Source organism: Platalea leucorodia (assembly GCF_965183815.1).
Source record: "Platalea leucorodia genome assembly, chromosome: 14".
NCBI lineage: Eukaryota > Metazoa > Chordata > Aves > Pelecaniformes > Threskiornithidae > Platalea > Platalea leucorodia.
This window is the reverse complement of record NC_138836.1, coordinates 2,595,059-2,622,579: the sequence shown is the minus strand read 5'-3', so window position 1 is coordinate 2,622,579 and position 27,521 is coordinate 2,595,059. Positions and strand designations below refer to the sequence as shown.

General features: G+C 56.5%; 5 protein-coding genes across 6 annotated transcripts in view; 2 read left to right on the top strand and 3 right to left on the bottom strand.

The window, feature by feature from the left end:
- The window catches only part of ACSF2 (acyl-CoA synthetase family member 2), a 40,751-nt gene extending 37,704 nt beyond the window's left edge, over positions 1 to 3,047 (bottom strand). The window contains exon 1 of the mRNA XM_082326471.1: positions 2,927 to 3,047. Within this exon, the coding sequence (XP_082182597.1) occupies positions 2,927 to 3,045 (119 nt within the window). The 5' untranslated portion in view covers positions 3,046 to 3,047. The remainder of the gene's footprint in view (positions 1 to 2,926) is intronic.
- Positions 3,048 to 6,736: 3,689 nt separating this feature from the next.
- LRRC59 (leucine rich repeat containing 59) lies at positions 6,737 to 11,056 on the top strand. The gene is made up of 7 exons (XM_082327084.1): positions 6,737 to 6,962; positions 7,301 to 7,360; positions 7,899 to 8,057; positions 8,377 to 8,481; positions 9,048 to 9,120; positions 9,588 to 9,761; positions 10,294 to 11,056. The coding sequence occupies exons 1-7, from the start codon at positions 6,858 to 6,860 to the stop codon at positions 10,536 to 10,538; spliced, it is 921 nt and encodes a 306-aa protein (XP_082183210.1). The 5' UTR covers positions 6,737 to 6,857; the 3' UTR covers positions 10,539 to 11,056.
- Positions 11,057 to 13,032: 1,976 nt separating this feature from the next.
- EME1 (essential meiotic structure-specific endonuclease 1) lies at positions 13,033 to 17,374 on the bottom strand (the record flags this gene model as incomplete). Its single annotated transcript, XM_082326692.1, has 8 exons — positions 13,033 to 13,209; positions 13,572 to 13,761; positions 14,608 to 14,723; positions 15,236 to 15,362; positions 15,612 to 15,733; positions 16,188 to 16,280; positions 16,468 to 16,595; positions 16,678 to 17,374. The coding sequence occupies 8 exons, from the start codon at positions 17,372 to 17,374 to the stop codon at positions 13,033 to 13,035; spliced, it is 1,650 nt and encodes a 549-aa protein (XP_082182818.1).
- A 171-nt stretch (positions 17,375 to 17,545) lies between these two features.
- MRPL27 (mitochondrial ribosomal protein L27) lies at positions 17,546 to 22,532 on the top strand. Of its 2 annotated transcripts, XM_082327041.1 has the most exons (5): positions 17,549 to 17,581; positions 18,469 to 18,577; positions 19,339 to 19,461; positions 20,189 to 20,256; positions 20,723 to 22,532. In XM_082327041.1, the coding sequence occupies exons 2-5, from the start codon at positions 18,568 to 18,570 to the stop codon at positions 20,927 to 20,929; spliced, it is 408 nt and encodes a 135-aa protein (XP_082183167.1). In that variant the 5' UTR covers positions 17,549 to 17,581; positions 18,469 to 18,567; the 3' UTR covers positions 20,930 to 22,532. The 2 variants fall into 2 exon arrangements, with proteins under 2 accessions (XP_082183166.1, XP_082183167.1); XM_082327040.1 differs by lacking the exon at positions 18,469 to 18,577 and having other exon boundaries at positions 17,546 to 17,581; positions 20,723 to 21,987.
- Positions 22,533 to 22,568: 36 nt separating this feature from the next.
- Positions 22,569 to 27,259, bottom strand: LOC309597278 (uncharacterized protein; the record flags this gene model as incomplete). The annotated part of the gene is made up of 5 exons (XM_082326536.1): positions 22,569 to 22,715; positions 24,000 to 24,164; positions 24,598 to 24,696; positions 26,562 to 26,683; positions 27,184 to 27,259. The coding sequence occupies 5 exons, from the start codon at positions 27,257 to 27,259 to the stop codon at positions 22,569 to 22,571; spliced, it is 609 nt and encodes a 202-aa protein (XP_082182662.1).
- Positions 27,260 to 27,521: the final 262 nt, after the last annotated feature.

Sequence of the window (27,521 nt, the reverse complement as noted above, 5' to 3'; positions counted from 1 at the left end):
CCCTGCAAAAGGGAGTCTCCTACGACAGTATCCCGCCTTTTTTTCTTTATGGAAGCGGTTTTGACGCAGAGCGTAGGCCAACTTAACCTCAGCGACACCTCCGAGCTAGATGAACCACTGTCCTCGTCGTCGTTCGGTTCCACTGGCAGAGCCTCGTACCTACGATGCGAGAGCACCCGGGAAGGTGGGGCGGTCGCAGAGCAGACGCTGGGCAGGGACTTGTCACCATTGCCCCCTGTCCCGTAAGTCACTGCGTTCAGCCGAGCAGAGAGAGGGCAGGGAATCCTCCGTATCACGGGTCCTGTCTGCCTGTTGGGCCCATCTCATGCAAGGCAGGGTGCGATTCCAGTAGTCTCTCTCTCGCTGATGCTCCTCAACCTGCTCGCCTCCTCCCGGAGCTCTGTCACCGAGCGGAGGAGCTCCTCTCCCTGGGCGCATCTCCCACAGGGGCGCTCGCTGCTGCCGTCCGATGCTGGTGTAAGAGTACGGGGCACCCCGCAGCCTGACACCCGGCTGCACGTGCTCCCGCCGGAGCTCTGCCTGGGAAGCTGCGTCCGTCGTGGTGGGTTCAGAGCTTAGAGAGGCCATGGCTTTCTGCCGGCTGGATAGCATTGCTCCCTGGCCGAGCCGTCAGGGCTTCAGCACCCTCCCTGCGCGCCGACGGCCATGCAAAGCGCCATGCAAAGTGCCGCGCCACCCGCCACGCCTCGCCCTGTTTGCCCAGCGCTCCCCAGGGGTTTCTTTTATACACGGGAGGGGCCCGGCCACCATTGCTCCTGGCCCCACCCAGGTCTCATCGGCCGCTGCCGCCCGAGCTGCGGGCTCCCGGGGATCTCCGGGCTCCCCCGGTTCAGGAAACCCCCGCCCCGTGCACCGCACTGGAGCGCTGTGCCGCCGATCGCGCCGGCACCGGAGCCGCTCGCCCCAGCGCCTGGTTTGGTTTGGTTTAAGGAAGGATCAAGCCCCCAGAGCTTTCAGACTCCAACTGCAGCAGACTTTTTGGTTACATGTTCCACTGCGCCTCTCTCCCCTCTGCACTCCTCCTGCCAAAAGGACAAACACTGCCCAACCCTAGGAGCGGAATTTAATAAACTTTTTTAATAACGTTACTAGAAAGAGTTTACTCTTCCAGATACACTGTCTGTTTACCCAAGCGCTTTGCGTTCCTGCCCCTCAGCAGAAGTGAAACGCTTCTGGGCTGGAGTCGAAACTGCAGGGAGCTCTCTGTCGTGCTTCCCTTCCGATCCCATTTCATAACAACAGATTCCGAGATGCCAGGCTTGGCTCCAGCCACCTCGCTCCTAATCTCAACCCAGTTGAAACAAAACACCCGGACCCCGTGTGTGGAAAACAACGGCTGCTCCCCACAGTTCCTGGGGAGCTGCTTCCAGTGAGCACTGGGCTCCGAGCATCAGCTAATCCTTCCGAGCCTTTCCCAAAGCCCGTTGCTTTCCTGTTGCTGCTCTTTCCCACGAACTTGCTCCAAGAGGCAGCGTTGACCAAAAGCAAGGCAAAGAACTGGCCTGACCCCCAGAGCTCCTCGGTGCCCTGGACTTGCTGGCACCCCAGTGCCCCCCACCACCCTGCCCACCCAGGGGGCCGGGTGGCCACAGCAGGACGGGGACGCTGCCCGACGAAGCCCGCAACTCAGAGCGCTGAAGGAGGATGGAGGAGCTGTTTGATGCATTTCACGTTACTGCAGTGGGGATGGAGCTGGGGCACAAAGAAAGCCCAGCCCGGGGCACCCGTTCGCACCCCTCCATGGGGCTCGTCCCTGCCCCTGGCCCCCTCCCAGCCCGGGGTGGGGGCAGACCCAGGGGATGCAGCCTGTCTTCTGCCACTCGGGAAGGGATTTTGGGGAGCCAAGGGACAGCGACAGACACCAAAAGCAAAACCTCCGCCTGAACCTGCCCGCCCTGCAAGCGGCCACCCTCTTGGCTGGACGAACATCTCGCTGTCCAGCACCCTATAGCCCGTCACACATGCCCTCCATCCCCTAAAGCCCCCATCCCTGTCCGTACAGCCCCCTCATCCTCTGCCCCCACAGCCCTCCATCCCCTCCCGCCCATGGCCCGCTGACCCCTATAGCCCCCCATCCCCTATAGACCCACAGCCCCCTGCCCCCTGTAGCCGCTCATCCCCTCTCACCCATGGCCCCCTGTCCCCTATAGCTCCCCCATCCCCTCTTACCCATGGCCCCCAGTCCCTTATAGCCCCCCATCCCCTACAGACCCCCATCCCCTCTCACTCATGGCCCCCTGTCCCCTATAGCCCCCCATTCCCTCTTACCCACAGCCCCCTGTCCCCTATAGCCCCCCATTCCCTCTTACCCACGGTCCCCTGTCCCCTATAGTCCCCCTGCCCCTCTCACTCATGGTCTCCTGTCCCCTATAGACCCATGGCCCCCTGCCCCTACAGCCCCCCATCCCCTCTCACCCATGGCCCCCTGCCCCTATAGCCCCCCCATCCCCTATAGACCCATGGTCTTCTGCCCCTATAGCCCCCTGCCCCTACAGCCCCCCATCCCCTCTCACCCATGGCCCCCTGCCCCTATAGCCCCCTGGCCCCTATAGACCCATGGTCCCCTGCCCCTATAGCCCCCCGGCCCCTATAGCCCCACGGTCCCCTGCCCCTATAGCCCCCCGGCCCCTATAGCCCCACGGTCTTCTGCCCCTATAGCCCCCCAGCGCCTCTCACCCCCGGCCCCCTGCCCCTATAGCCCCCCATCCCCTATAGACCCACGGTCTTCTGCCCCTGTAGCTCCCCAGCGCCTCTCACCCCCGGCCCCCTATAGCCCCCGGCCCCCTATAGCCCCCCGGCCCCTATAGCCCCCCGGCCCCTATAGCCCCCGGCCCCCTATAGCCCCCCGGCCCCTATAGCCCCCCGGCCCCTATAGCCCCCGGCCCCCTATAGCCCCCGGCCCTACCTGCCCGGCGGGGCTCCCCGCCGCCCGCCCGCCCGGCGCAGCAGGGGCAGCCCGCGGCGGGGCAGCGCTGCCAGCCGCACCGCGACCGTGACCGCGACCGCGGCCATGGCCATGGCCATGCGTGCGGCGGCGCCCGGGAGGCGGTGCCCACCGCGGCCCGGCCCCGCCTCGGGGGCTGCGGCTCCCTCGGCCCCGGGGAAGCGGCGGGGCCGGGGCCGGGGCGGGGGCCCCGCGGGGGCGGCAGGGAGGCGCGCTGGGCGCCGGGCCCGTCCTCCTCCGGCTCCAGGTCCCCGCCCCGAGCCCCGTCCCCGCCTCTCCCCGCCCCGCAACCTCTCCTTCCCGCACTGCCCCATCAGCCTTTTTCTGCCCAGCCGCTGCTGCACCCCAAATAAACCCCCCAGCCCAGCCGAGGTGGGCTTCGGCGTGAGGCAACCCACGCCGCTTGCCTCCGCTTTCCCCCGTCTGCCTCGCCCGCTGCCCGAGCCCTGTGAGTCACTCATTGATGTCCAGCCCTATCCACGAGTTACCACCTTACCACCCCGCTCATGGCCTGCACCCTGCCGAGGTGGGACGAGGGGCCGGGTAGGGACCGCAGAGCCACCCCGCAGCGGGGAGGCTGCGATCCCCTCGCCCAGGGCCGAGGCGCGCTGCGGTGCTGAGCTCTGCCGAGCCCCCGGCCGCGGGAGCCGCGCTGCTCCGCTGCGGCAGAACCGATGCTGGCGAGGCGACACACGCATCGTTCCCCGTGTACAAAACGACCGACAGCCTTTCCGGGCATCGCCTGCAACAACAGCTAATTAATCCTCGTGAAAGGGCTGGGGTATAAATCTGATCCCAGAAAACAGTCTGTGTTTTCTAAATACTGCATGAACCAAGCAGTGCCACCAGCGCTGGCCTGCGACACGGGCTCTTGCTGGCTCAGCCGCTCGCCTGCTGGGTGATGGCTGGCTGCCGTTTTGCAGCTCTGCCCGGGGAGAAGCCGGAGTTCGAGGTGTCCGGACGCAGCGTGGCTGCACCACGTCGAGCACGACGGCGCTGACGAACAAGGGCATAGGCATTGGCCCCCGAATGGATGTCTACGAGCCAGAAATGTGCTCGTAACACAGTCGCGTAGCGAAATACCGACTGCAAGCAGACCTCCGCTGTTAGATACTTGGGTTTAGAAGCAGGAAGGATTTTCCCCAATGTGCATCTCGTTCACAAGGGGTTTGGGGGCAGCGGTGACAGTGGTGTTTGTTGGAGGAAGGGGGATTTTTGTCTTTGAAATGTGAAAACTGGGCCGTGGCTGCAGAGGGGGCACTGGGTGAGGCAGACCAGAGGTCTGCTGAGCTCTGGGAACGCTCTCCGGCCCCTGCAGGCCCCCGGTAAGGATCGTTAGGTCAGGATTAGACCGACAGTGTTCATCCCTCGGCAGCTCCTGCTCCCTTCTCCTTGCTCGTCTTCTCGCAGCCTTCCTCTAGCGGGGTGTGCAAACGTGCCCCGCGTCGCGGCTTGCCTGTCTCACGGAGGTTTGATGTCCTTTCGGAGATGCGCAGTACCTCCGCTTACACGTCAGCCCCACCAAAATCGGTAGCTGGGTGAGTTTATGCGTTTCCGCAGCCGCTGTGAGGCTGTATGCCGTTCGTGACCAGAAGTTATCCCGTCACCGTGTCAGCACAGCGCAATTATCTTTGCACTGCAGGAGCACCAAAGTGTGCTCGGTGTTGTATAACCACAGAGCAAAAAAAACCCCAACATCTGGGATCAAAAAACCCCTCACCTTTAATAAATAAAACTAAAGCTGACTTTCAGTTTGATCTTCCCACGTTCCGATCATTAGCCTACGGGGTGAGTCCCGGTTAGGTATTAAACCAAGAACTATGCAGGAGTTACCGTGACCTTGACATCTGGGTACATTTTTTTCAAGATTGTCAAAGCAAAGGCAGGCCGAACCAGTAACGCTTCATATGCCATCGAGTAAGACGGCGTTTCTTTCTAATGAAGATTTAAAAATCTGCCTTCAAGTTAATCACAGATAAGCAGGGAGGTTTTGTAACCGATCTACGCCCTCGTTTCCTTCCAGAAAGGCTTGCGTAAACCCAGCAGCACAGATTTCGGTCTCCTCGCTCTTCTCAAACGAGGGCTCTGTAATTGCAGTTCCCCTTTGGCGGAACAATAACCCGCGCCGAGGAGCTTCTACCATCTCCTGGACGAGAGCGCGTTAACCTCAGGCCGATTTTGTTTTACTTTCTGTGAGGCAAATCCTCGTTTGCTGTTTTGGGGGCCTTTGCTCAGCCTCCCCTGGTCTCGGTTACCTCTGCGCTGAGCTAACACAGGGCTCTCGGGGTTGGAAGAGACCTGCTGGCAACTTAAAAACTAACCAAAGCACCCAGAGGTGCTGGAGGGGTTAAAACATCTTTGTGAGGTCCTGGACATCACGATTTGCACAGGGGTCAGGAAATTCAAGGTCAGTCCTCGCTGCCATCCCCGTACCGGGGAACACTCCTTTGGCTCTGCCCCGGGCCCCTTGTCTCTCTCACTGATGTTCTCCACCGCGGGTCAGCGGGGACTGGCTACGTTGGGTCGATGGGCACAGGCCAACTGCGTCAGGTGCCGCAAGGCTCAGGGCCGGGTCCTGCACTTGGGGCACAACAACCCCATGCAACGCTATGGGCTTGGGGAGGAGTGGCTGGGAGCTGCCCGGCGGGAAAGGGCCTGGGGGTGCTGGTCGACAGCCCCCTGAACGTGAGCCAGCAGTGTGCCCAGGTGGCCAAGGGGGCCAGTGGCATCCTGGCTTGTATCAGGAACAGTGTGGCCAGCAGGAGCAGGGCAGGGATCGTCCCCTGCGCTGGGCACTGGTGAGGCTGCCCCTCGAATGCTGTGCTCAGCGCTGGGCCCCGCACCCCAAGGCGGCCATGGAGGGGCTGGAGCGTGGCCAGAGCAGGGCAGCGAGGCTGGGGCAGGGGCTGGAGCACAAGGCTGGGGAGGAGCGGCTGGGGGAGCTGGGGGGGCTCAGCCTGGAGGAGAGGAGGCTGAGGGGAGCCCTCATCGCTCTCTGCAACGGCCTGAAAGGAGGCTGGAGCCGGGGGGGTCGGTCTCTGCTCCCCAGGAACAAGTGATGGGACGAGAGGGAACGGCCTCAAGCTGCGCCAGGGCAGGGTTGGGGTGGGTATGGGGAAAACTTCTTCACAGAGAGCGGTCAGGCATTGGAGCAGCCTGCCCAGGGAAGCGGTGCAATCACAGTCCCTGGAAGTGTTCAAAACCCGTGTGGATGTGGTGCTTAGGGACACGGTGTAGAGGTGGACCTGGCAGTTAGGGTAACGGGTTGGACTGGGTGATCTCAGGGGTCCTTCCCAGCCCCAACGGTTCTGCGATCCTGTGACGGGGGCAGCGCGGGAGCCCCGGGGCCAAAGCGGACGGTTACCGGTGCCCCCCTCCGGGGAGGGAACCCCCCGGCGCAGCAGCCCGGGACAAGGGAACGCGCCGCTCTCCTTGCGGGGCCGGCGGAGACCGAAGCGCCGGCACCCGCTGCTGCGGAACACGGTACGGATCACTCGGTTTCCACACCCGCGTTGGGGTTATTGGCCGTTAAGCGGTCGGTTCTTCGCGGGCGAGTGACCGGTGGAACGGCTGGTGCGGGGCCGGGGTGACAGGCCGCCCTCCCTTCGCCCGACGGTTTCATGTAGAAGGGGACCGGGCGGGGCCCCGAAGCGGTGCCGGTACCGGTGCCCCGGGCCGGGCCGTGCTGGGCGCTCCGGGCCGGCAGGGGGCGCGCTCGGCCGGGCGGCTGGCGGGCCCCGCGCGGACGTGGACGGGGACGTGGACGCGGAAGTGGGTGGCGGGGCCGAGCCGAGCCGAGCGGGGCCGAGCCCAGCCGAGCGGGGCCGAGCCGAGCCGAACGGGATCCCAACCGCATCCCCTTCTTCCCCGCTGCCGGGGGAGGCCGGCGGCCATGTCGCGGGGCGGCGGGAAGGGGCCGAGCCTGAAGGACAAGCTGGACGGTAACGAGCTGGACCTGAGCCTCTGCGACCTGAACGAGGTGCCGGTCCGGGAGCTGGTGAGCGTCCGGGCCGCCCGGCGGGGACGGGGCCGCAGCCCCGGGGGCTCGGAGGGGAGCCAGATGTGCGCGGGGGAGCCAGATGTGCGGCAGGCGTTTGTGAGCTGGCCTGCAGCGCTTTACAACGGCAGAGCAGAGGGTTACACGTCCTGCCGTCCTGCTGACATCTATTGCGGGATAAGTAATGCCTTTAGACCCAAAAATCCATCGCGATATGACGTGACCTCGGGGAGGGGGGACGGACAGACGGACGCGGGAGGAACCGCAGCAGAGCTCGGAGGTGTTGGCAGGGTCTGGGGGCACCTCGATGCCGATTTAGCGCCGTGTTTCTCTTTCAGGCCGCTCTTCCCAAAGCTACCGTATTGGATTTGTCCTGCAACAACCTCATTTCCTTGCCGGTAAGGTGCTGGAGAGCCTCTGCGGGGATGAATCTGCTGGGAAATGTTTAAAAAAGAAAAAAAAAAAAAAAAAAGATAATTAGTGCTTCGGGAAAGGTTCACCGGGAGGTTTGGAACCGGCCCGTTCCTCATCGCGGGGCGGCTGGGCGGCTCTGCCGCCGGCGACGGTCAGGAGCAGCGGGAGGGTTTGGCCGGGGCGGGAGAGAGCGAAGGTTTGCGGCGCGCGAGGATTGCGGCGTCTCCCTGCCGGAGGGGCCCCGCGTCGGCGCCGACCCGTTCCAGCAGCAGCGGGGACTCGGGGTCGTTTCCATTGTATTGCCGCACATCACCTCGTCAGTTTGTCCATCTTGTCTGTCCCGCTGTTTTCCACCTCTCTCTTCCGAGGCAAAAAGAGAGTGATTTTCCTCCGTCACGGTTCTGTAGCAAGTTAAGGATTTGTGGCTTACGAAGGCGCAGGCTACCGCCACATCCCCCCCTGCTGAGGCGCCTCCATAAAGTGCTGACAAGTTTTTTTTTCTGGCTTTTGTTTGGGTTTTAGTCAGACTTCTGCAGTTTGATGCATCTGGTGAAACTGGATTTGAGTAAAAATCGGCTTCAACAGCTGCCCTTGGACTTTGGGCGCCTGGTCAACCTGCAGCACCTGGACCTCCTGAACAACCGCTTGGTCACCCTGCCAGTCAGCTTTGCACAGCTCAAGGTAACGCTGTTCGCTGGGCGGTGACGTAAAGCTTTGGGATGCAGCCCAGGGTCTTGTGATCCTTCTCAGGTTGATTTCTCTGGTAAAGCATCCATCCTGCTGACTGCCCGTTCCGAAATTCAGCTGGCTCTGCACCGCAGCTCAGTGGCAATTCTCTCACATCTACTGAAAACGCCTCTGCTCAAGCTCTCTGCTTGTCTTCCGTACCTGTTTCATTCATGTGAAAACTCAGGAGTTCTTTGCTTCTGCTTTGGATCTCTTAAATAATCACGGGACTGCTGGGCTCTTACAGCCTCCCCTTTCTCTCTCCTTTCTGCAGAACCTGAAGTGGCTCGATCTGAAGGACAATCCCCTTGATCCTGTCCTAGCTAAAGTAGCAGGAGACTGTCTGGATGAGAAGCAGTGTAAACAGGCTGCTGTCAAGGTAAGGAATCTGCTTTTATTCTTTTTTTCCTTCCTTCACTTTATCGGTGGTGGTTCTTCCTCTTTTTGCTTGGCAAGCTGGGCGGCTGCTGCAGCGGTTTGAAGTTTCTTCAGGCAGCGGGGTGCAGGTTCACTGCCCTGGCTTCGCTGCTTCTGTGCCGTAGAGAGCAAACGCTGGGCTGAGTAGGATTCTCTCCCATTCCTGGAGTTAAGAGAGGACTAAATCTGTCTGTCAAGAAAGCGGAGGCACAATCAGAGAAAATCCATGTCTAGGCTTGTAGTCCAGAGTACAAAAATCTCTGGAGAAGCTCTGGCAAACTATAGGCTCGCATAAATAGCAGTGTTCTGTGATCCTCTGCATCAGCTAGCAGCACGTTTGGTTTTTAACGGAAAGCTCTGTTTCTTAACGGCAAGGATTGACGTGGGAAGGTGCGAGCTCTCTTCAGAGCGGGGTGAGGCAGGCTGGTGCTCAGCCCCAGCTGGCTGTCCTCAGCTGCGCTCCGGCCGTTCCGTTCTGAACTCTGCCTCCTGCGGAGGCCTCAGGTTGGTTTTTTTCGGCCCTTGAAGGTACTGCAGCACATGAAGGCGATCCAGTCCGAGCAGGATCGACAGCGGCAACGGAAGCTGCAAGCAGAGCGAGGTAAGCGCAAAAAGCCCTCACGTGCTGTCTGCTGAGGGCTCGTCTTGCTCTCTCTTACACGCCCAAACGCGCCGATTGCCACCTAACGAATTGCCGCCTGACAAATACTCGTAACTCTCAAAATCCTGAGGACTCTGGGAGTAGTAGGGTGGAAGGGCTGGAGGGAGAAAAACAGCCAGGGATAACGATGCAATTTCTTGCCTGAATAATAGTTAGATCTCTAGCTGGAATGTGCTGTAGGTTACCTATAAAAATAGGAAAGAAGAGCACAGGATTTATTTTAAGGGAAGCCTAATTCCAAGGGAGCAAAATGCAAGGTATGTGGTATTAAAAAAAAAATATAAAAAAAGAGGATAGTTATTTGAATTGTTTCCTCATTTCAATTGGGAACAGATAAGCAGGTAATAAGGAAGAAGGCAATGACAAGCCTTTACATAAAGGGAAAAAAGCTTCCTGTTAATTCCCAGAAATGGAGAAGAAGCGTGAAGCAGAACAGCGAGCAAAGGAGGCTCAAGAGCGGGAGCTGAGGAAGCGAGAGAAGGCAGAAGAAAAGGAACGCAGAAGACGGGAGTATGACGCTCAGAAAGCTGCAAAACAGGAGATGGAAAAGAAAACCAAAAAAGCAAACGTGCAGACCCGAAGTAAGTAGTATCCATTGTGGGAAGGATTGCATCAGATTTCGTCTCATTTTGATGCTGCCAGATTGGCTTTTAAGCAGCCCAGGTACTGGGAGATGGTGGGAGCGGGGGGAAAATCCCGTAGGACTTCCGAGGAGCTCTGCTGCCGTGCCCTTTTCCCCTCCATCTGTGCTCCCGCTGAACTGCTGAGCTACCAGGTTCAGAAAGTTCTTGGGCTCCTCCTACGGAGAACTTCACTCATTTCTTTTTAAATATACTGAACTGTGCGTGCCAAAGCAGATCTTGTGCAAGACAGAGGTGCTTTACACCCTGTTCGCTGCTGCCCATGAAAGTAAATCTGAAACTTTTTATCCTGAACGGGTAAATCCTGCGCAGCTGTTTATTAACCAGAGTTAAGGGATGAAAATTCAGGACAAAAGACAACTGCAGCACAGGCCAAAGCACCTTTCCTGAACAGCTTGTTTCTGAACGTAGACTGTTCAAGATACTTGATTAATTCCTCGTGTTCTCCGTCTTGTAAATGTTCTCGTTGCAGAGCCCGCCTCCAGTTCTCGGCCCCCTCAGCCCCCCCGGCACAAGCACTCCTGGTCGCGGTCGGTGCTGAGGGTCCTGCTCGTGGCGCTGCTGTGCGTCCTCTGCGCTTTGGCCGCCTGCAAGCTGACGGAGCTGCAACGTCAGCCCCTGTGCGTCAGCGTCAACGCTCTCTACGAGGACGTGTTAGCCGCTCTGCAAAACCACAAAACCCTGCAAAATATGCTACAACAGAACTCGCAGCAGTGATTGCCCTGGGCGGGCACTTGCTTCGTCAGCGTCTCCCTCCACCATCTACGCAGCCAGAATTCCTATGGAATTGTGTTCTGAGGAAACTGCTTTTGATCAGGCAGCATTGGTTTGCTGGTCCACTCCACACAGAGCAGAGTCCTTGTTCCGATCACCTTCGCTGTGCATGTTTCGCAGTTGGCCTGTAACTCCCATTCTCTGCCCAGGTTCACCTAAACTCGTTAACACTTCTTACCTCCCCGGGGATGTTTACCTAGATTGCGAAATACGAAAGCTGCCAATCTATAGGAGTGGAAAAACCCAGCCCCTGCGTTCGCTAGGTAGCTACAGCTCTGTCCTGGAGGTGGGAGGTTTTTAACACGTAGCCATTCCTTGCTCTCATTTTTATTCCTGCTAAAAATCGGTGATGTGGCTGTCTGGGAATAATACACTAAGGCCTACTCCAGGACCAATTACAGGTGTGTAGGATGGCTGTGCATCCCTATGTTGGAGCGAAGAAGCTGATGTACTATTGAAAGGAGCTGAAAATTTTCAATACAACAGTTTTCGCAGCAATTTGTCTGACCTGGATGTTTTATCTTGCTAATGCAGTTTTAATTTTAATTAGGTCTTTTAGAAACAGCCCCAAATTATTTCTGAGTACGTACAGTAATGGCTTCTAACTACATTTATTGTAACCGGCTGGTGCCAACAAAGCGGCTACAGCTTAGGAAGGGCTTTGGGCCAGTCTGCGGGCTGGTTTGGTGTCTGCAACAAGAGGGGGGGGCCGAGACCCGCGGACAGGCAGCGGGCGAGGTGAGGGCCTGCGGCCGGCTGCCGCGGCGCTGGGTGGTGGCACTGCGGCCGCAGCCGGGCAGAGCCGGGCCTGCCCTCGGGGCTGTTGGGAAGGCCGGGAGGTTTGGGGGTTTGCACCTAGAGAAGAAAACTCACCCGTGGGTTATTTATAATTTCCTTAAGAAATATATTCCTATTTGTAATTTTCCTTACAGAGAAAAACAAACAGAAGTTTGCCATATCCTTAAGGGCTTTGTGAGAACTAAAATGAAGCGTACACATAATGTAAGCGCAGGTTTTGGAGAATATCCTCGACTCCACTGAGGCCTCCTACGTTAGTCACCGGAATCACTCCCTCTCTTTTAATACCTGGGGTTGTTGCTGATAAGAGCAGTGCCATGAGGAAATAATCTGTAGCATTTCGTACCAAGGTCGTCGTCGAAGCAGCGAGCCTTCACCTTTCTGTAACTTAATGATAACTCTGTGGTTCCCGAGTACCACGCAGAAAAAAGCGACAGTGTGAATATCAGCTGGCAGGAAGGAAAGGCTGCCGGTCTCTGGCTTAGCAGTACATACGGTTTTTTAAGCTTCCTTGAAACAGCTTTAGGCTTTGCTTTTGGTATCTAACTCGTCACATTGCTTAAAAGGTCCTTGCTTACTATCCAAAAACGTTTGGAAACAACAGCAAACAACTTCCAAAGCGACATTGCCCCTCGGCAGCCGTTCCTGCCGGCATCGGGCAGGGGCCTGCTGCTTCGCCATCTAGGAGAGCGCTGCTTAAGGCCGCAAACGCGGGCGGATAAGATTTATCAGCTCAGGTCAGAAGCGCGCCGCTGGCCCGGCAAGGGCTGCCGCTGAGCGCCTGAAGCCAGTGTGGCGGGGGCGTATTTTTCCATTCGAGGCAGCACGGTTCCAAAGGCAGCTTCCACGCATCGGGCGCGGTTTAATTCACTCTCGGCACTCGTCTCGGTAAGCGCTGCTGTCACAAAAGACCTCGACCGTCCTTGTGCGCACACAGGCGCTAATGGCTTCGTGGCCAGGCGAGCACGTTCCCCAATCTAATTAAAAGAAAGCTTTTTCTGCCAACTGTTTAGACTTCGTAATTCCAGCGCATATAATCAGATTTCAAGACGCTCTGTAGATTAAGCCATCTGGAGACTGAATCAGGGCAGTCTAAATTTATGTCTGGAAATTAGTCTTACTCATTCCCATCTGGCGCAGCGGAAAACGGAGAGTCGATTTTGTGAGGTAAAGTTCTTCCACCTCGCTAGAGCAGGTGCTGGGGGGGCAGCACCACGGTGCTTTTAGCATTAGGATTTTTCACGCTGGAGAGAGAAGATAACTACTTGGAGTTTAGGATAGCAGCAGAAAGTATTCCTTTCAACAAATGACGTACCTGTCTGTATTCAAGACAGCATGTTAAGAAGCAAAGATCATTATTATTATTCAAAATAATTTATTTTCTAGGAAGACAAATAAAAGGAACTATCAGTACTATAAGCCGTGTCCAACTCATGCTCTTAGGGAAGAAGATGTTCATCTTTCGTGGGTAAACTCCAGCCATTCAGCAATTTCATCCAACCTTCTTCTGCTACCATAAAGTCTAAACGTGTTTGAAGTCTTTAAACTAGGATCAGTGACTCTGTTACCTAAGCACTTCTTCCCAGAAGGAAGCTGAATACTTAAGCCAGGCAAACAGTAAAATCCTCGTTCTCTGGGGCTACCCAGTGCAATCCAAGTAGAGATCAGGATCGTGGGAAGTCATCTGCAGATAGATTCGTCGGGAGAGTTCTGGTCCGATCCGCCGGGAGGTGGCTGTCACGCCGTCCCCACGGCGCACAGGGATATTAGCCAGCATGTTTTCCCGCTCCTGCTCCGAGGAGCATCTGCTGTAGGCCTAGAAGCAACACAAAGGAACAACGCTATCAGCCATTTGCATCCATTGCTCAAAAAAATAATCAAAGCTGTGCACCTGTGACTGCTCCACTCTTTCACACCGTACACTCATTTTTCAGCTGGTCTCTCCCCAGATCTCATCTGGGAGCTTCCAGGCTGATGCAGAACCAGCACAGCTCCCTCAGCAGCCCGCTCTGTAAAGCCAAAGCGGTGGGTGCCCAGGAATCGGTTCCTTCACCAGCTTCCTAAACAGCTCATACAGAATCCTTCTGCCAAGTTTCATACCAATTAAATTATTTCCTCCGCTCCTTACGTTAGTTGGCTGTGCGCAGCCAGTACTCGGTATTCCCGAGGCATCCTCACCTGGGTGAGGAGCTGAGGAGAAGGGTAGGCAGCCACAATGGCCTCAGCCATCTCCAGGCTGACCCGGTTAAATTGTTGTATCTGCCTCTTCCAAACTTCCAGGAGACCCTTCCCGGAATGATCCACCTTCACCCCGCCGCGCCACCCCTTCTCTAAGTAGAAGGAGAACCCCGTCTTCTCTCGCTCTCGCCTAGGGAAAACAAAGAATGGGAAAGCAAATGAGACAATGAGGCTCTGAAGCAAATCCTATTCCTGCATCTGTTGTCACATAGCCAGAGAGCCATTTCTCACTCCGTGCTGTTACAGACACCACTGGCACCAAAGTAAATGCTAAAAATTGACCCTATTTTCTTTACATGCATTACCAATTGCCTTGTTTGAGACCCAGATCTCCTACTGAAAAAGGAAAAGAAACAATCCTGTCCTTGGGAGCAATCCGGACGCAAGCCAACACGCATACAAAGTGGTAAACAAGAATTCACTTTCTGACTGTCAGCCACGATAAAACACTTTTACATGTCATTTGTAACGACATCGCGTCTCTTCTCGTGGCTGAGATGTAAAAGACAGCAGCTGCTGTGATAGGAATGCTAGGATTGCGTGAGACCGCACAAGATGGCTTTTCAACATGCTGCTGTCCTTCCTCATCGATGGCAGCAGCTAAACAGTTCAATCTCAGCAACGTCTCTCTTGGCTACACACTGAAGAAAAGCTGGTGCTGTGAGAGCCCGACCTGACTTGCATTCCCTTCCCACTCCTAAACTCAGACCGAGAACAAGAGCTTTACTTGGTGTCAAGACTCCAGCGTGAAACCAGGGTCTGTCCTCGCCCCTCCCCAGGCAGGGCATCAGGTTCCCAGAACTGACCCCGCGTGGAAGGAGCTGCATTAGCAGCTGCTCTGCATCGCGGGCTCCTTTAAAAATCACGATACTGTGTTGTACCGAAGCGCAGCCGCGTACCCGCTCTTCCCTCCCAGTAACTGCGAAAGCGCAGCCTTCCCAAAGAGGATCTGACCAAACCTCATCTGCTTACTCACTTGAACGGTGCTTCAGCGACAGCTTTTGTGAACATAGTGGCAAATTCTCCGAGTTCCTCCCAGCTCTCAAAAAAGCTGACTTGGACTTGTTTGTCCAGCTGCAGATCCACCAAGGCCTGTAAACATCATTGGAAACAACAAGCGGAACAAATAATCTTCTCGCACCAAACCCCACTCTTGTCTGAAACAAAAAAGGGTCACAACATCTTGCTATCGGACAAGAACATCCGTCTCTCCCCATTTTGGGAGCAGTTAAGGCACTGAAGTACTTAGGGGCAGGCTGTCTCCTGCTGGTTACCATCGGTTTAGCGCCATTTCAGCTGCTGCAGCTCCTCAGTGGCAGGCTCTCACCACACGCGAGCCGCCCAGCCCATGTGCGTCGCCAGCAGGCCACGAAGGGTGAGAGATGCTGACCGGGACTGACATTTCACCGTCCCAGACACGTCAGTCTGTGGGAGAGCAGGTACATACCTGAGCGGTGGGGAACTGAACCCAAAGAACTCTGTCCACGGACACGTGGACTAACCGAGGCTGAACCCCCCCTCCAAGAAAGCATGTGATTGGGTCAAATGTTCAAACAAAGGCAGACAAGAGGTGATGGCCGCATGCCTGTTTTAAAGGTACTCACTTCTTCCACGTCCATTCTGGTTATCTCCAGGCCAGAATCCTTAACTTTCTTTTTTCTCCGTTTTCCCTGTTCCTCTTCTTCGTTTCCACTCGCTGCTGCCTGTTGCAGTCTCTTTTTTGCCTGAACTCTGAGAGACATAAGAAGAGTAAAGTGAGACGGGGAGTTCATCCTCTTCCCCAGGTGTTTCCCATTGGTCAGTGCGGTGACAGGCTGGGTGGACCTTTGCTTCTGTTTCTGTATAACAAATAGCGGAGCGGTTCTGGGTGGGAATACCTCTTATGCTCCAGTCTTTGCTAGAAGGACTTAATATAAACATTTATGGTATTTGTCAAGGCCAGAGACAACATAGAAACGTTTGCAGGGAAAAAAGTTTAACCTGAAATAATTTTCTACTTCAGCTACTGCCAGTGCCAGAATTTTCCCAGGCATTTTCTCCATCACACGAGCTGCGTAGCTCTGTAGGGTCTCCTCCTGTCCTTCTGTACGGCCCTGGGCCTCCTGCAAAGATCAACGGAAAAAAGGAGTTAAACCATTCTGAGGTACGCGTGCAAGCGCAGCAACCTATGGCTCTGATTCTGCAGCTCGGTCTGCAGATGAAAACGTCTGCTCATGTAGCTCTTCAGGGGCAAGCAGGCAATACGTGATCGGGTATAAAGTTATGGCAGAAAGAAATAAAAAATAATAATAAAAAAAAAATCCCACTTGATCTGACAATGTTACCACTTCAAAAAAATCTGTGAAAAACTGTAACTAGGAAAGAAAGCTTGTCAGAACTTTGCGTTATACAGCCCTGGTGGTTTTGATCCATTAATGGCTTCTAAGACCAGATTTCTGGTTTACTGGAACCATAGCTCCATCCCACATCAAAACCTTCCCGCCACGAAGGGGGATGACAAACACCACCCCTACAGCAAGGCATGTTCCAGAGCACAACAGTCATAAGCACTCTCACTTGTTTGTAGTTGCGAACCATGGACAAAAACTCCTCCAAGCGAAGCATAACCAGGACATTTGGTTCTTCTGTCCATTCATCTCCTCCTTCCATCTGTCCAGATATGAAAACAAACAGCCAGACCAACAGCCTGTTCATAATTCGCTCACTCAAACCGATGCTCCCACTCAGGCAGGGAGAAGATTAGAGGGCATTTACTTGGGTTGCTAAATACAGTTACTAATGAGTGCAAATAAAAGAGGAAGAAAAGGGCAAGAGCATTGAGATTTTGTTCCCACACCTGACATGACACAGTCTTTCTCCTCCAGGTGATGCCGCAGGGAACAGCCTGACTCTCAACCACACAGGAATAATTTGCAGCCTGCAAAGCGCTAAGGATCTTTCCACCACCTTCTACCTGTAAGAGAACTGAAATCGGTGCGCGGGTCAGGCCTCCGCAGCCAGAGCTGACAGTCAATACAAGGCAGACACAGGCTGTGAGGTCAAGCACCTGGATCTAGCACCACCGTTATGTATTTCTGGCACTCCCCTGGTCGCTGAGCTTTCAGCATCTTGGCAAGGGCCCTCTTCTTCTCTTTGTCCTGCTCCTGCTGCTTCCTCCATGCTTCCCGCTCCTTCCTCTTCTGCCACACAGCCTGGCAGATCGCCTCTCTTTCCTTCTGACTATATTTTGGCTTCTTGGGAGTGGGGGATGTTTCTGGGCTTGCTCTGCTTACCAGGGGCCTACGAGGCTGGTCTGCGGAGTCAGACTGAGAGGCTGGCAGCAGGCACGAAGAGGGCCTCTCAACACCGGGCGTGCCATTTTGGCTGCCACAAGACACGTCCCCAGACGACGCCAGGGCTTCCCGCGGCCCTCCGCTGCCAGCTGCCACCAGGCCACCGCTAGTACAAAGGCCAGTTCCCCCTGCTGCATCCCTACCGCCCGGCTGGGGGGGCTGAAAAGCTGCCTCTCTCTTTGCTTCCACCCTCCTCTTGATCCTTTCAGACAGCGGGACGACCTCCACCACCTCTTCTTCCTCCTCTTCGCTCCCACTGCTCACCACCACAACCACCCCCGGCTTGGAAGCGGGGGACGGGGACCGCCGGTAGCCCAACCCGCCGGGCGATGGCGGTGGCTGCAGCAGGGAGGCTAAGGCAGGCAGCTCCTCCTCATTGCTCTCCTCAGACCGCGACCCGCTTTCCGCCATCTCGCTTCCCCCTGAGTTAAAACCGCGGGCTCCTGAGGGGAGAGCGGTGATTGGTCCCAACGCGCGCGCGGCTGGCGGCGGTTGGCCCGAACGCGCGCGCACGCGCGCGTTCGGGCCAACCGCCGCCAGCCGCGCCCCCCACAACTCCCGCCCCCCACCGGAAGAGGAAGAAGGCGCTGGGGAAAATGGCGGCGCTGCGGCGGCTGTGTGAGTGATCGCTGCCGGTAGCTCGGGGTCGAGGCCTTCGCCTTCACCTCAGGCCACCGCTCGGTGCTGTGGTGAAATGGGAGGGTTTCAGGCCCCTGCATCGCGGGGTCGTTCATGCGGGAAGCGGCCTCTGGTGGTTTATAGTGCGATCTGCTGAAAGCAGGGTCACCTCTGAGGTGGGGGACGAGGTGCTGAAGGTTTCATCCCTTCTGGCCTCGAAAATCTCCGGGGTGGGGCCTGCGCAACCTCTCTGTGCTGCTGCTTGACTGCCCTCATGGTGAAAAAATCATCTTTGGGAAAACAGTATTCATGTGCGCTAGGTAGAGACCAAACACAGGGGTGCTGCTCTCTCCTCGCACAGTGCTATAGTCAGGAAGCTTTAAAAATCCCCCCTTTTTTTTTTTAATCTAGAAGTGTTGCAGGCAGAAATAGCCTCATGGTTTCTTTGGTGGGGCATCAGAGCTGTGAAGTTTTCCCACTGATTTCCAACATGGCTTCAATCAAGTTACAAACTCTGTCTCAGTCTTCTCTAGACACCCCCTTTTTCCCGCACCTCTGATGCTATGAGGTTCATTTTTTTGTTAGCAAGCTTCTTTCATGCAACACCAAATGTGACCCTGGAATCAACCTGTTGGAGTTTTTTTTATAAAAGTTAATCGGACTATAACTTCGTAGAATTTGTGTATGTGGAACGGTAACTCCCGTTCGTCTTTGCGTACTTCCCTGTAGTTTGTCAAGTCTCAGAGCCTTTCTTTTACTTAATGGGTAAGCTCCTGAAAGTAATGGTTCTTTGTAGAGCAATTTCCCTGTTCTCAACAGTATTTCTAGCTCACTGAGTATCTATGATCATTTAGTTAAGATTTAATTAATCCAGTGGTTTTACTCAGGATAAGAAGAATGTTATGATAACCACTCTTCCGTACTAACCTGCTGCTTAAGAGGTTGAATAGAGGGATTCAGAAAAATGGGATTTGCCTGCCAACTGCATGAAAGGAGGTACTGAAGAGATTTTTAAAAAGAACTGATTATATATCTCAATCCTTTTTTTACAGGGAGAATTTCACTAGCGGGGTCAGCTTTCTTGATAAGAAAACCAGTGTGTTTTCTGTCAGTGTCTTTGTTTGTTTGTTTAAGAAGTTTGTGGTGTAAATACTATTTTGTGTTCCAGAGACAATCAGTGTCTGGAACAAGTGATTTTTTCTTTTTTTCTGTGACTTGTTCTGATTGTAACTCAAAGATTTGCACAAAATGCTTCAATTAGTGTGTTCGGGATAGCAATTCTGTATATGCTTATATATTGTCCTGGATTGGAGTCTTCTCATTTGTAAGGTTTCAAAATATTGCTGTGTAAGTAAATACCACTTGATCGAAGGGAAAACTGAAACAGAGATCACAACTTGTCTTTTCTCAAAGCAATATAAGGCGAATCCACAGCAACCGGTAACTTCTGTACCCCATTTTACAAGGCCTTGCGGAAACACGAATTTGTGCCTGTCCTTTAGCAGCGGTGCCGAGAGTTTTGTTCCTGGGCGGCAGCAGTACTCGAGGTGTGGCCTCTTTGCAGGGGACCTAAGCCACAGGGGTCTAATTATGGTTTATCTTGGAAGTACTTTTTTTTTCTCCCCTTAGAGCTTTCTTTTGCCTTTAGTTTTAAAGCCTGTATTCGCTGACATCCTTTAAATCTGAAAAAAGAAAGCGTGTGTCATAGGTTTTTTTGCCAGCTGACGTTGTTGTTGTTGTTCTTGTTCCGAACCTAGTTCTAACTGCTCCACAAACAAGCCTGGTTGCTGTCAGATGTGCTTCTAAGAAAACTGGGGGCAGCTCAAAAAATTTAGGTGGCCGCAGCCCTGGGAAGCGCTACGGCTTCAAAAAAGTAGAAGGTGGGTCTGAGTGTCTGCTGAGTTTTATTTGTGTTTCATTGGGTTCTTCGCAGCTTCTCCCCTGGTACGGCTGTCAGTTGGTGAGCGTTTCAGTAGGAGGTGGCCAGGGCGCTCTTCCAGGAGGCGAGAAAGGGGAGGTTTGGTGAAACCTGCTGATCCAGGGTAGCCGGCGGGAGGGCCAGGGGAGTCAGCCTCCTCCCAGATGGGCCCGCGAGCGGCCAGCCGAAATTGCCTACAGAAAATGTACTTTGATTCTAGCCTTGCCTCTCTGGAGCGCCTGGGAGGAGGGTACGCTGTGGGACACCTCGTAACTTAAGTGCACTTTCCCCCCGCGCTGTGTTGAAACGGTGGGCATTTTAGATGTTTACAAAGGGGAGAATTATGAGGCTTAGCAGAAGCCAAAGTACAGATTCTTGCAGCTGAGTACTGAATAATTATTAGCTTTGCTGATGGAAACATATTGCTGTAAAAGGTAATAAACCAAATGCCTTGTACCCTAGAAGTAATCTTTTCAGAGAGTAGAATTGCTTTTTGCCATTGTGGATCAACTGCCCTTTATTTCCTGCTAACAGCATTTTTGTTTAGATGCTTTTAGCATTTGAAGTAATTTTTCCTTAGAAAATTCCCCCAGAAAGCTGGGGTTTGTAAGTCCTGGAACCATTTGTGTTCTGCCAGGGCTTCGGGGAGCTGCGTCTCTCTGCAGTCTGACTCTCTCACTCTGTTGCAGGTGCATTCGTGCACGCAGGCAACACTTTGGCTACGCAGCGGTTGATACGCTGGCATCCAGGGGCTCACGTAAGTTGCTTTTCCATCTCTTCCTTGGTTCTCAGAGAACAGCAGCCTGCAACGGAGTCCTGCACTCAGTGCCTCCTCTCTTCCAAGCTCGTTCTTAATGCTCTTCTCTATATAATCCTGAAATTCGGTTTCATTACCTGCTATTTCTTAGTCACAGAGCCTGCTCAGAGTCACAGCTGTGCCCGTGTGACTGAGGAAAGGACCGAAGGTTATGGGTATCCCCAAACGCTTCTGCAACCTAACGGGGTTCCTGTGCTTCAGGGCGGAATCGGGATCTCCTCCCTTGTAACGAGCACCATTGCGTACGGGTTGCTGGAAGCAAATAGTGTGGTTGGCTTTTATTTTAAAATACAAAGCAACAGATGCTGTTGAAGCCAGGATATCAAACGAGGCAGACCAATGGTCAGATCTGCTTTAGCGCTGGACCTCCAGCCTTGCCTTTCCAACACTTTTCATCCTCTTCCAGGTGGGGATGGGCCGTAACAACACGCTCTACGCCCTGGAGGACGGGATCGTGAGATACACCAAAGAGGTCTACATACCTCCGCCCCGCAGCAGCGAGAGCAGGGAAGTGATCTGTCGTCTGCCCAAAGGAGCAGTTCTTTATAAAACCTTCATCAATGTTATCCCTACCACCGAAGTAGGAAGCTTTAAACTGGTCACCATGCTCTGAGCCTCCCGCGTCACGTAGGGACGGATGGGAAGGAGCGGCTGGGACAGACCATCCAGCTGGACTGGCATCTGAGGACAGGAATATTCCAGTTCTGAAGATACCAGTTTAGGACTTTGTTTTTTTGCTCCTAAAGCACCCGTGGTCAGTGTTCAGGCACTGGGATCACCTGCTGGCATTTGTGAGAGTGTTTAATAAACGCTGCGGGGCTGCTGAAGGTCTTGGCTGGTCACAGAATGTGTTACTTAGGCTCATTTCGTATCTCCTCTGGAGAACCTGTTCCGTTGTGCCACCGGATGAGTTCTCCCTACAATCACGCTTATGTCAGTACTTGTCCCACTAATAATTCCCTCTATTTTTACTCATTCTTAGACATTACTGTGATATTTGTAGCTTAGTTCAAAATACTGCAGAAGAGGACAGATCCGTTTCCCCTTGCACCTAACCCCGCATCCCAGGAAGCCAGATCTTTCCTTCTATCTAACTCACCTCAATGATTAACTCAAATATCTGCAAGTCTTCCATTTACTAGCCACGTGAGGCAAGTTCACATTCGTAAAGCAAACTCATGACTAATTTTAGCGTGCCTGGTAAGATGCACAAGTCCGGGGTGGTATTTGAAGCTCAGCAGCTGGAGGTTTATCATAAAGCCGTAATCCAGAAGACTTCTCCTTTAGGCTTCCCCGAGTCATTCCGTGACATTTTTGAGCTTACGTCGCTCAACAGAAAGGAGCCCAAATGCCCTGTGGCCAAACTGATCTCATTTTATCTACAGGTTTGTAAACAATTTGAAACATCATTGGCTCTGCAGTAGAAAACAGGTTATCAAAATTGGTGGTGTAAGGACACCAGCGGTGACATTAATAGATCGTCTGCTCTGCAGAAGACGACGAGGCAAACTGCGTCAGCCACGCGCGTCCGCCTTCGCTTTACGTCCTTCATGGAGACCACCGGCTGTTTTGTCCACGCTTCTGTCCTTTCCCAGCTCGCACATCCAGTCACGCGGTGCATCTCGGTGGTCGGTATTCGCATGCCGCAGGCGGCACAGCCCCCGGAGCCTCTCCGAATCCGGCCAAAGTCCATACAAAATGGCTCTCAGTCCCAGATCACCGTTGCTGCAAGGGCGCAGATTCCTTCTGCCGCTCGCAGGTGAGGATTCCCACCTGGGATCCAATACACCGATAAAACAAAACATTTTACAACCTAAGAAATAAGTGAAATAGCGCGACACGACCGCTGTCTGAGGTCTGGTCCTTGGCGCGCCGGGCAGTGCTTGCCTCACGGAGGAATGGTAACGCCGGCTGCCTGGAGGAGCTCTGGCTGAGCAGACCTTCGCCTTGGCTCTGCCGCCTGTGTAGAAGCGAGCGGCTCATCCGTCGCCTTTGGTAACAGTACGTTTGCCAGAGAAGAGCCAGCGGACGGCCCCGGTTGCCCCGCTCGGAGCGCGATGCCTGGCTCCGTGGTTGTCCTTGTGCTGCGGCAGGGACGTCTCCGCTGGCTGGGCCTGACTCGCCTGTCTCTCGGCTGACTGCGAATCTGGGTGGAGGTCTGAGGTTCGGCCGCTCCCTGCGGACGAGAACGATGTCACAGGCACTTCTGTCGCCGACACCACGGGAAGAAGCAGAACGCAGAGGCCGAGGCCTTACACGTCTGTGTTTCGCTGAGTTTGGTAGCTGAGCGAGGCCTGGAAAGGGTCTGGCACGCCACGTCTGTCCAAGGTCTCCGAGCTTATTACTGTTCCTGAGAAAGCTGGAGGATGCCTCAGAGCGTGCTCGTAGGGAGGCGGCATCTATGGAGGAGAGAGGAAGAGCATTATAGCTGATCAGAAATAACCCGCAGATTATCCCACCTCTTCTTGCAGAGCCGATGACAAGGCTCACAGCCACCACCAGCCTGAAATTAAATTCCTGCTGCCTCGATGAACACCTGGAAAACGAGTGCTTAGCACCGGTTCGCGACACGGCAGGGCAGAAATCCACTGGGGAGGCAACGTCCCACCCCCCTCGCACTCCCTGTGCCAGGTACCTGCTCTTCCCTTCCCCCTTCAAGGACTTGTCACTACTTGTCACAAGGCCAGAAAAGACTTGATTTCTGCTAAAACAGGACTGTTGTTCGCTTTCTTTTGCCCAAGGATCAGTTACTGGGATTTATACCAGCACCTTCAGACCAGGCTTTCCACCCAGATTTTGTTCGCAAGCACAGCAGCAGAGAGGAACCCCCAGGCTGTCGCTACGTTTATTTTGGCAGAGCTGGGCTGGCTTTGTCCCTGTAACAAGTGACAGGGGTGGCGCAGGGACGTGGAAGAGCTCCCATTGCGGTTCCTCCACTACCCGTCCTTGGGGGCTTTACTCTCCCGTGCCCTCGGTGCTCTGGTTTCAGGGCAGGTACCGTTAGCTACAGCTCCCAACACCGAGCGGCAAGCGCTGACTATGCCAAACTTTATGGTGCAGCTTTCAAAGCCCAAAATCCAGGTAAATCTTTAGTGCTCTACCCAGGGTTTCAAACGTTTCTGTTCTGCTTCAGTCAATGAGGTCGCTTTGTTCAACAGGAGTCTCTCGGGCCGCTGCCTCAGGGCCTGCTTGGCAGATGCACTCGCTTTATTCTATTGCGGGAGCGCAAATCTTAAATGTCATAACAGGCAAAGCCTCCTGCTCATAAATAAGCCATAAACACTTCAAGGCAAGAGCAAGGGGCCTCCCAGAGGTGTCCTGCAGGGAGAAGGGAGCAAGAAACCGTGGAAGCCTTATCTAAAAATAACATTCCCAGCTTGGGCTTGTACCGAGCAGATGATCCGAAGGGCCTGCCCTTTCGTCAGCAGCTCTACGCTGCCTCCTGGCACAGGCATTTCTGCAAACGCACCGGGAGAGATCGATCATTAACCAGCACAGATGTACATAAAAGGAGCCTCCTGGTACACTTTGTGCCCTTCCCAGAGATAACGGGTATCAGAGAAAGGCAATCGCCGGGAACAGAGTCCTCAGCTACCGCAAATCGCTGAAGCAAGACCCAGATACAGACGGGAGCGGGGACTGCGCCCGAGCCGGCTCCCTCGCGCAGGGGCGGCAGAGCTCACCTCCTGGGAAGGCTCTGCCCACAGCCCAAACCTCTCGGCGATCATCTGGTGGATTTCCCGCTGGCGATCTTTCTTCCGCACGCTCTCGTAGCTTGGCAGGCGGGGCTGCTCCCAGGAGGGGAGCTGGTAGCTGCTGGGCGCTCCGACGCAGAATAGCTCGTCTGCCTAGAAACGCCCAGCCCAGGAGAGAACGGTCAGCGCGGCGGCGGTGGCTCTTCTCGCTGGAAGTTCGTGGTCTGGTGCCACCTCGAGTTACTTCAGGGTTCAAAGTTGTGGGTGCCCTTCCTTGAACCGTGAGAGAGGGAATCCTCTCTCCCAGGAGGTAATTACACCACAACCTGCTTTGCAAATCCCAAGCCCCGAGGGATCTGCCTGGCACTTCAGGGCACCGTGGTGTCCTCTGCAGTACCCCTGGCCCTCCCCTGCAGGGTTTTACACACAGGCAGCACTTCCCAAAGTCGCTCCTGCTGTCCAGCACCTCCTCCCTGTGCCCCAGGAGCTCCCCAGGTCCCCGTAACCACAGTCTCTTCCCAAGCTCATCGGGATCTTCGCTACCATTCCCACCCCGCCCAGCTCCCATCAGGGCCCCAGCCGTCACCTGCACGCCGGGGTTCTCGGCCGCGCTCTCCAGCCGCGCCGCTCCGCACTGGGGACCCACCAGCCGCTGGCTGCTGCTGAAGTAGGGCGGGGGGCAGTCCTGCAACGAGGGGTCAGGGAGGAGGAGGAGGTGAGCAAAGCCGAAACCCCTCACATCCCGCCCGGCAGCGAGCGGAGCTCAGCCAGCTCGCACGGGACACCCGGGAAGCGGGGGAGCCGCCACCTCTGCCCGTTTGGCTCGTGGCCGCCGGCAGCCAACCCCTGCCTGCCCGTTTACCGCTGCCGACAGCTCGGGCACATCCTCACCGGGCGGCGCAGGGCCCGAGCCAGCTGGCACAGCACAGCCGGAGGGACGGCAGCCCGGGATTCCTTCAGACTCAGCAGAATCATCTCTCTTTGGGGGACAACAGAAAAACAACCCAGCTATTCCGCCGGCGTAGATAAGAGCCGATCACAGGCTCAGGGTCACAGAATTTGTAAACGCTTATCTACCGAGGTAGTCATTTCAGGATAACGGAGCAAGCAAATTTGCAGAGCAATCACTGCTCTGCTCCCGAGCCGTCTTGCTCCAGTTAAACCCGATTCCCCGTCAAGGTCTTGAGCAACAGCAGCGATCCCTCTCGCGGAGAGCAGCCGCTCGAGCCAGAGCCAGGACTCGAGCCGGGGGCTGTTCCTGGCACTCAGAAAAGCCCCATCTCTGCCAGCAGAAATCAGTCCAGAGCCTCCCAGAGCAGCCAGGGATTCGCAGGGGGAAACTACGAACGATGGATTTTCTTTTGCTCTTAACAACCGAGGAGCCGTTTCTCTCGGCCCTACGGCGTAATTACAGGAGCTGCAGGAAACGAGGCTGGCTGGGGGTGCAACTGTTTGCTTTAATAACTGATTAGCGAAACCAGCGCAGCCAGCGCGACTACACCTGCTTGAAAGCTGCCTCACACCGCTACCACCGCTTCGCTTTTTCTGATGGAAATACATCCTATACGCGTTCCCTTCCCGTACCTAGTTCTTCGCATCCGCGTCCATCTGTCCACGCAGCCCTTTGCTAAAGGCGCGATGCCGTCTCCTTTCAGCACCCACCCGAGAGCCAGGCCCAAGCACGGGGAAGGCTCTGCGGCTCGCGGCACATCCCACACGGCCCGGGGAGCGGCTCCGCGGGCCAGCAGCCCGGCGCCCGAGCCCTCTCCCCCACGCGTGCCGCGGGCAGGGAGGACGAGGGGGAAAGGGGCAGACGCAGCGAAGCGGGCAGGGGGCTCCAGCAGCGCAGCCCGTTCCCGCTGTGATTTCTGCTGGGGACTCCCCAGCTTGTGCTGGACTCTTAAATTTGCCTTTCGTGGCCCAAGTCCCTCCGTCCCCTGCCAGCCCAGGCTGGGTGTCCCCTCTTCTCCCAGGGGCTCTGCAGCGGTACCCACCGAGCAGCCACCCCCGCGGCCTTTGGAAGCCGAGCTTTCCCCAGGCAGCCGCCACCACAAAGGCAGCACTGCCTGAACACGCTCCTCTTTTTCCATCACCAGCTTCCCCGCTTGAAAGCCAGCCCCAGGAAATTACAGACACAAGCGAAGGGGCTTTGTCTCTCGCTGTTCCCAGCCAGTTGCCGGGGATGCGAGCGAGCGGCATTGTCTGCCTTCGCCCTCAGCTTCCAGCCCCCTTCCCCGTAAAACAGAGCCCGGCCTCGCACACCACCGTGCCGGGGGAGGAGGACGCCCCTCCTGAGCTGCGCGGGGAGCCGGGGAGCCTGCTGGCCTGGGGCCTCGGAGGAACTACCCCAGCGGCGCGGCTGGGTGGATGGAGCTCTGGGGCAGAGCGGGAACGAGGAGGTCCCGCGTCCACCAGCGAGCCCAGGCAGGCGTCGGGAGGGGAGCCTGGGCGATGCGGCCTCGCAGAGCCCAGCGCAAGGGACCAAGAGGTCGGGGAGCAGCCGGGGATGGGCAGGCGGGAGGAGGAGGAGGGGGGGGGGGGGACACTCACATACTGGCTGGGGGTCTGGAAGAAGCGGCAGGAGCAGAGGAACTGGCAGCACATGGGGTCCCGGTGGTAGAGGAGCAGCAGCAGGATGAGGATGGCCACGATGAAGACGGAGGTGGACACGGCTGCCAGGGGAAGGGAGAAGAGGCGAGTGAGCCCGCTGCCTCCGCGGCCCCCTCCCGCTCCCGCCCGGGGCCTCGGCCATGGGCAGCTTGGGAAAGCCCCGGGGGAGCCGGGTGCCGCCGCTGCCCGTCCCGGGGACGCCAACAGCCCCGTTGTGCCCGGGGTCCCCCCCTCCCCGCGAGGCCGGGGAGAAGCCGCAGAGGCGGCGGGGCCCGGCCCCGTCCTGGACCCAACGCAGCCCCCGGGGCCCCGCACGGCCCGGGCCCCCCCAGCGCCCTCCGGCCCGGGGCCGGCGCCCCCGGACCCGCGGCTCCCACCCAGCCCCCGCTCTGCTCCGCCCGCCCGGCGCCGCCAACCCCTCCCGCCGCGGAGAAGAACCGGGGGCCGCAGCCGCCGCTCCCCCGGGCCGCCCCCGGGGCCGGGGAGCGGTTTTGCCGGCACGGCCCGGGGCCGCTCCGGGAGGCACCGGCGGAGGCCGATCCCGCCCCCGCTCCCCGCTCACTGGCGGCGATGACGATGGCCAGGACGTTGCTGTCCATGGCCGCCGTGTGCGCCGCGGCCTCGCCGGGCTGCGCCATCCCCTCACGGCCGGCGGCGGCCGCTGCCCGCGCCTCAGCGCCCGGGGCGGGGCCGGGGCCGGAGGGGCGGGGCCAGGGCCGGAGGGGCGGGGCCGGGGGCCGGAGGGGCGGGGCCGGACGCACGGCGCGGCCGCAGCGGCACCGGGAGAGGCCCCGCCCCGCCGGCTCCCATTGGCCGTCGCGCCCCCCCCTCCGCCGGCTCCCATTGGACGGGCTACGTTCGCCGGATGGGGGGGCGGGGCCGGCGGTTGCCGTGGCGACG

Bases quoted from the DNA above. Each gene is read 5' to 3' on its own strand.
- LRRC59 (XM_082327084.1), top strand. From the start codon at position 6,858: ATGTCGCGGGGCGGCGGGAAGGGGCCGAGCCTGAAGGACAAGCTGGAC. The intron at 8,058-8,376 runs GTAACGCTGTTC...TCCTTTCTGCAG, and splicing joins TCAGCTTTGCACAGCTCAAG to AACCTGAAGTGGCTCGATCT. The intron at 8,482-9,047 runs GTAAGGAATCTG...CGGCCCTTGAAG, and splicing joins GTAAACAGGCTGCTGTCAAG to GTACTGCAGCACATGAAGGC.
- MRPL27 (XM_082327040.1), top strand. From the start codon at position 17,560: ATGGCGGCGCTGCGGCGGCTGT. The intron at 17,582-19,338 runs GTGAGTGATCGC...TTCCGAACCTAG, and splicing joins GGCGGCGCTGCGGCGGCTGT to TTCTAACTGCTCCACAAACA. The intron at 19,462-20,188 runs GTGGGTCTGAGT...ACTCTGTTGCAG, and splicing joins CGGCTTCAAAAAAGTAGAAG to GTGCATTCGTGCACGCAGGC.